At 52.4% G+C, this 7198-nt stretch overlaps 1 protein-coding gene across 1 annotated transcript; it reads right to left on the reverse strand.

Moving 5' to 3' along the window:
• Window positions 1-305: 305 nt before the first annotated feature.
• On the reverse strand, window positions 306-5852 carry LOC125482497 (large neutral amino acids transporter small subunit 4-like; the record flags this gene model as incomplete). Its single annotated transcript, XM_048594582.1, has 3 exons — window positions 5659-5852; window positions 4019-4165; window positions 306-453 (listed from the first exon to the last, which is right to left on the reverse strand). Coding segments are annotated over exons 1-3 (389 nt in total), but the record flags the coding sequence as incomplete, so codon positions are not given.
• Window positions 5853-7198: the final 1346 nt, after the last annotated feature.

Genomic DNA, 7198 nt, shown 5'->3' on the forward strand with positions numbered 1-7198 from the left:
CCTCCCAAACCAACCGCATCACCAGCCTGTAACCCAACTCTCCGCTTATGCACTGATCCCTCATCTAATGTAAAGCCAACTCTATAACTAACTCTTTATAACTCTAACCGTAAACCCGCCCATTCACTCACCCGATAAACAGTTGACCTTAAAATAATCCACTTGCACTGCCCCCCTCATTACCCAATGTTCCCTCATACCCTCCATGTACCCAAACCCTCTGGATAGCCTTGCCCCAGGAGGTGGGTTTTAGACACCATAACCAACCTTATGACGTTGCCCCTGCTCTCTGCCCCCTCACTTACTTTATCCCAGCGGCCAGCTCCTTCTCATCTGTGTCCGACATTCCATCATCACAGTCCTTCAGCTTCCAGTCCATGATGTAGCCAATCACAGGGGCCGTCATTAAGCACAGCAGTTGCAGGACTCCAAAGATGGAGGAGTACAGGCTGACTGAGGGGGAAAACACAGCGAACAAATCAAACACAGACCAGAACCCACTCACCACACACAGGCAACAGTCAAACCCAAACTGACATGCACACTGCGCTCTAACTAAGGAGACACAACAAACCGGTACACAGCAAGATCCCACAAGTAGCAAGGTGAGGATGGCCACATAATGTGAAGACCGGCACAACTTCCCCTCAACTATCAAAACCATCCACAGAGATCAACGGTCTAATCTCTCACTCCCATAACGTCACCTCCGACAGCGCGGCGCTCCCTCGGCGCCGACCCTCCGACAGCGCGGCGCTCCCTCGGCGCCGACCCTCAGGTGGATGGTCCATGTCCTAACCATTCTGTAACAGGTCCCCCTTTCCCTCTCTTGGTCTCCTGCTCAGACTCCCCTCTTTGCCAACACTGCCATCCTAGAAAGTTTGGGAATGGCTGGTTGGACACTGCTCCGTGAGCAGCGGGACACAGTGAGTTTAGAGGAGAGAATCTTAGCCACACTCTGGGTATGGATCATCTTTAATACAAGCTGGAAGGATGTGGGAATGTCATTGCTCAGGTAAAGGGAGTGTGTGGGAACATTGTAGTTACAGTCTGGATATGAGAGGCTAGGAATCATTCAGGATAGTGTTTACACAAGGCTGGGTGGGTGGAGCATTGCTTCTCTCTCCTTGTAGTGTGGGAACCTAGGGAGCACCGTAGCTACGCTCTGGTATAGGATGTGGGGTCTCAGGGGAGCACTGTAGCTACGCTCTGGTATGGGATGTGGGGTCTCAGGGGAGCACCGTAGCTACGCTCTGGTATGGGATGTGGGGTCTCAGGGGGGCACTGTAGCAGAGTGAGAACCTAGGAGAAATATTTAGGTGGGTTTGTTCCAACAGCAACCAAACTGAGCTGATTATGCCCAATAACCCAACACCAACCCCTCCCCATCCCCCACTCTACCCCCACTCCCCCCCCACTCTACCCCCCTTCCATACGCTCCCTTGGTTCTTACCCGTCTCCATAACTGTATTGGTCATTGGTTAGAGAGGCAGCAGCGCCACAGTGAGGGAGAGAGTGCGGGCAGAGGGAGGGTGGGGAGGGGAATAGTGGCACATTGACCAGCCAAAGGGAAAGTGGGAAGGAAGGAAAGAAGGAAGGGAGGAGAGAGAGAGAAAAGAGAGACATGTGTTAGAAGAAGGAGAGAGAGCAGCAAAGTGGATCTGGATGAGAGCAGTACAGGTCCCAGAGAGAGGAAAAGGAGCTGGGAATCTGTGTGAACATCAGGAGACAAGAATCATTCATAGTTCAGGTAGAAATCGAGAAGCTGCTGGAACAAGAAATGATGCAACAGGCTTTCCTTTCAAATTATCCAACTCCTCCACCCCTCCAAACCCCTCAATCCCTCCCAAACCCCTCAATCCCTCCCAAACCCCTCCATTTCCACAATCCTCATTTCCTGAGGTTTTGATCCTTGCAGGAGGTACTGGGTAGGGATGGCATGGTCACTACTGGCTACATTATAGCCTGTTCTCATCGAAAGGCCCAGGGCCAGAGTTTCTCCCTGCCTCAGCTGTTTGATCAGATCTGGGCCCATGACATTTCACCCCCATTTCATCCCTGCAATTGTACAGATCTGCAAGGTTTTATCCTCTGTCATCAAACACCTGATGGGTTAAGAAATCCGATCTGAAGGAATCTCTCCACTTCCAGGGATACAGGGCAGCGAATGAGAAGGGGTCTGGGTCCATTGGGATGGTGTAGAGTGGGAGCGAATGGGAAGGGGTCTGGGTCCGTTGGGATGCTGTAGAGTGGGAGCGAACGGGAAAGGGTCTGGGTCAGTTGGGATGGTGTAGAGTGGGAGCGAACGGGAAGGGGTCTGGGTCAGTTGGGATGCTGTAGAGTGGGAGTGAACGGGAAGGGGTCTGGGTCCATTAGGATGGAGTTCTTTGGGGGTAATTGGGAAGGGGTTGGATGAATTGGGAATGAGGACAGCATGGATACAGTTGGTGCTGATATGGGAGACAGTTCTGGGTTTGTGCTATTCTCCCAGATTTGGAAAGGAAAGGGTTAAGAGATGAGGCTGTGTGTGATCTGTCATTTTATGGACTTTGCTTATTCGAGAGTTTCTCAGCGTCAGCAAATGTGAGGGAGTGAGGAAACATCTCCACGGTAACATCTCGTGTAGAAACGAGGAAGAAAAACAGGAAAATATGATGACGGGAAACAAATTGCTGAGTCTGGGCTGGAGCAGTTCCAGTGTGGTCAGGTACTGAGTCCCCAACAACATCAAATGCTCTGCCTCCAGGATAACCTCATTGCCCCCCGAAAGGTAACCCCGCCCCCCACAGAGTAACCTCACTGCCCCCAGGATAACCTGTCCCTTTAATCTTCCCTCTCCCTGAGAATCTCCTCCCATCCCCCATCCCATGGCCCTTCCCTTAATCCCTCTCCCTAAACCTGCCCCTCCCCTAAACCTGCCCCCAAATCCACTCCCCACCGAACTGAATCTCTACTACCCAGAATCTCCTGTCACTCCCTTAAACCTGCTACTCCCTCCAGAATCTCCCCCAAAAGATCCCTCTTTGACCCCAATAATCCATCCCCAACTTAATTCCTGTCGAACCCCCACCCCCCCAGGATCTCCCCACCTGCCCCTGGCCCTCCTTCTGGTTAATCCTCCCCCAGAATCACCCCCTTTTGTTCCCCTCCCTGTGGCTCTCCCCAAGACACGGACGCCCTCCCGTGACATGCAGACTCCCCCGTGGAGAGGGAGGTTCCCTCACCAAACCCCACCCCACCCCCGACTCACCCCCCACCCCCACACAGCCCCCGGTCAATGCAGAGTGTCCACAGGCTCCAGGGCTGGGCACCGGTACATTGTGAATGCCAAGGCAGTGCCTCTGACCGAGGAAAGTTCCGGGTGACCTTCTTCCCACTGCCTTCCCAGGCAGCACCTTCCAGATCACAGCAACTCACTGTAATTCTCCCCATTAGCCATTACAGGCCCCTCTCTCAGCCCCTGATGTTCATGAGGATGTCAAAGCAGCCATGATCCTATTGAATAGTGGAGCAGGTTTAAGGAGCTGAATGTCTATTCCTGCACCTATTTCTTTTGGTCTGATGGTCTTTACCTCATTACCTCAGACCTGGGCCTAGTTCCTGAGCCCATCCTTGGCTGCTACTTTATTTGTTGGGCTCGTTATAAAAATCTGATCACACAGTATGACAGTAAAATGTAGGGTAGCTTGATCTTAAGAGTAGGATAATAGGTTGATACAACATTGTGGGCCGAAGGGCCTGTACTGTTCTATGTTCACAGGCTTGTCCAGGATCGGATCTGTATTCCCTGCCCTTTGACATCCAAAAGGTCACAGGGGCCTGGGCCTCAGCCCCTCCTGCTTCATACTCCCAGGCTGACCCACTCACGTTGACCTGATTCTCAAACCATTCTCCACAGGTCCCAAAGAGATCCGGGATCATCACCTTACACCACCCCTCCCACATCTCCCCCTTCATTCCCAAAGCCCAGCACGTACACAAACTGGATTGAGTCTGCGAGGTCTCCACGGTAACCTACCTGTGACGAGATCTCCCTCAACCAGATCCTCCAGGATGTTGTTCATGGCTCCCATGTAGAAGATGAGGCGGAGCTGTGTCACACACATAGTGACCAAGCTCAGGATATAGACTGGGCTGAAGATACTCTGCATGAAGGACCCAGAGCCTGTGGGTAACAGAGGGCAGCAGTTAGGGTCCAGACAAAGGTCAGTTATAGAGTCATACAGCACGGAAACAGACCTTCAGTCCAACTTGTCTGTGCCGACCAGATATCCCAAATTAATCTCGTCCCATTTGCCAGCATTTGGCCCATATCCCTCTAAACCCTTCCTATCCAGATGCCTTTTAAATGTTGTAACTGTACCAGCCTCCACCACTTCCTCTGGCAGCTCATTCCATACACGCACCACCCTCTGTGTGAAAAAGATGCCCCTTAGGTCCCTTTTAAATCTTTCCCCTCTCACCTTAAACCTATGCCCCTCTAGTTTTGGACTCTCCCACCCCAGGGAAAAGACCTTGTCTATTCACTCAATCCCCACCTCTCATGATTTCATAAACCTGAGGTCACCCCTCAGCCTCCAGGGAAAATAGCCCCAGCCTATTCAGACTGTCCCTGTAGCTCAAACCCTCTAGTGTTGATCGCAGACTTCTTTTTAAAAACTGTTTTGCACAATATTTTTATTTATATTTATACTCCACACTAAACGTTTGTGGTCAGTCACGCTACAGACCAAGGTATCCTGGTCACAGCAAAAGGGCGGAAATCAGAGGCCTAGCTAGGATCTCTCCTCCAGCTCTACCCACCCACACACAGACAGACAGACACACTCACACACACACACTCACACACAGACAGACAGACAGACAGACACACTCACACACACACACAGACAGACACACTCACACACAGACAGACACACTCACACACAGACAGACAGACAGACAGACACACACTCACACACAGACACAAATACAGACAGACAGACACAGATACAGACAGACAGACACACTCACACACAGAGACACACACCCACCCACACCCACACAGAGACACACCCACACACAGAGACACACCCACACACAGAGACAGAGGGAGAGAGCCCCCTCTCCTACCATCGTGATGACTGAGGAGAAAGTTCACTCAATAACATGTAGAGTCTTCATCATTGACTCTCAGTGAGACCAGCCCTGGAGTACACATTGCTCTCAGCTCCTTGCCTGGGCAATGTGGGTTGAATGGCCTACTCCAGCCCCTGTTTTCGCTGTTTCTAACCTCACCCTGGAGGGGGCTGCACCAGACTGACCCCGGGGGTGCAGGGATTGTCCAATGAGGAGCAATTGAGTGCTCTAGGCCTGTGTTTGGTGGGCTTTAGAATGAGAAGGGTGATCTCTAATCCTGTGAGGGGCCTTTAGTGATCAGCGGAATCAGGACAGGCCTAGGGCTAGGCCCCAGCCTTTAACACATAGCCAGGCAGCAATTGACTGTCTCCCTCTTACCGTTAGCTCTAGTTCCACATACCACTGCCCCCTACTCTCTCTCTCTCTCCCAGCGATGAACCTTATCCTCACTTGGCTCAGTGTAGACCTTCGCTCCTGTGGAGATGTTTGGTGACGTTGTCAAGGTGCTACCTAAATGCAGTCCGCATTGCACCAACCCACCTTGATCGGGAGCCTGACATTTGACCTCCAGGTCCACAGTGGACAAACAGAGCTTGTTGCCATCCTGAGTGGCCAGTTTGTCCTGAGGCTTCATCGAGTTCCCAATGCTGAGACGTCGGCCCACCGTAGTCACCTGCTTGTAGAACTGCCTCCCTGTGATCTTGTGATCGAAACCCAGCCAGCTGAATTTCACCTTCACCCTACCGAGGGGCAATGGAAGGGGGGTGGGGGAACAGGAAAGAGACGGGGAGAGGGAGAGAGACACAGAGAGAGACAGAGAGAGAGAAATGGAGGGAAAGAAGGGCAGGAGAGAGAGATAGAGAGGGGAGACAGAGAGACAAGGGGAGGAGAGAGGAGGCAGGGCAACAGAGAGAGAGAGAGAGAAAGTATGCAAAGAGAGAGTTAGACAGAAAAATGGAGGGGAGGGAGAGAAGGAAGAAAGAAAGAGAGAGAGAATAGAGGAGAGAGAAGCAGAACATTAGGGAACGAGCACAGAGTCAGGGATAGGGGTAAGTACAAAAAGGAAGAGATTGGAAAAGGAGGAGATAGGAGTGAGGGAGGGAGACAGAAAGGAGGATTATGGTATACACAAAGAGATACAAAAACAGAGAATAAAGGAGGATAAATTCAGAATGGACGGGTGGACGGGTGGCAGTAAAAGGTACAGTAGTGGAGAGAAATGGGGAGGAGAGCAATTAGATCAGATTGAGAGAGAGATTACAGGGAAAGGGGTTGGGTGAAGGTAGAGAGAAACAGGAATGTTAATGTTGAGACATTTCCTGTCAGATGGAGTCTGTTCCTGGGGGAAGGGGCAGTACGAAGGGTACAATATTTCCAGAAGGGAGTGAAGATGAGGACATGGCTAATTTGGGAAGTGTTGGAGGGGGATGGGGCTGGAGAGATACCTGGGGTAAGGGGTAAGGGGTGATGGAGGTGTGGACAGGGTTGGGAGGAGCTCAGACCAAGAGGCAGGGCCTGCAGGTGGAAGGGGAGGGGGCAGGTTTGCTGGGCTGGGGGTGGGGTGGGGTGGGGTTGTGCGGTGGTCAGTACACAAGCTTCCTGCTCAGACCACAAGCCGTGCTGTAAAGTGAGACATGAAATCTGCTGGAGCAGGGTGACTACCCCACCCCCCAAAGCCCTGCCCTTGAGCCAAGGATACAAACAGCCCACACAGACTGGGACACACAACAATATCGTCATCACTGCCTGGCCTCCCAAGAGTGAGTCAATCATTCAATCCCCAGGCCCGAGCTGCAGAAGCTGAATATTGAAATGTTAATCCCTCACCCTCACCCCGATCTATTCCTCTCCTTTTCGCAATGACAGGGTCAGTATAAATGCCCCCACCCCCACAGGCCTGACACCCCCTCACATCCCTCTCCCCCACAGGCCTGACCCCCCTCACATCCCCCTCCCTCACAGGCCTGACCCCCTCGTCTCCCCCATCCCCACAGGCCTGACCCCCTCGTCTCCCCCATCCCCACAGGCCTGACACCCCCTCACATCCCCCTCCCCCACAGGCCTGACCCCCACCACCCCA

Source organism: Rhincodon typus, unplaced genomic scaffold (genome assembly GCF_021869965.1).
Source record: "Rhincodon typus isolate 14 unplaced genomic scaffold, sRhiTyp1.1 hic_rhity00011275, whole genome shotgun sequence".
NCBI lineage: Eukaryota > Metazoa > Chordata > Chondrichthyes > Orectolobiformes > Rhincodontidae > Rhincodon > Rhincodon typus.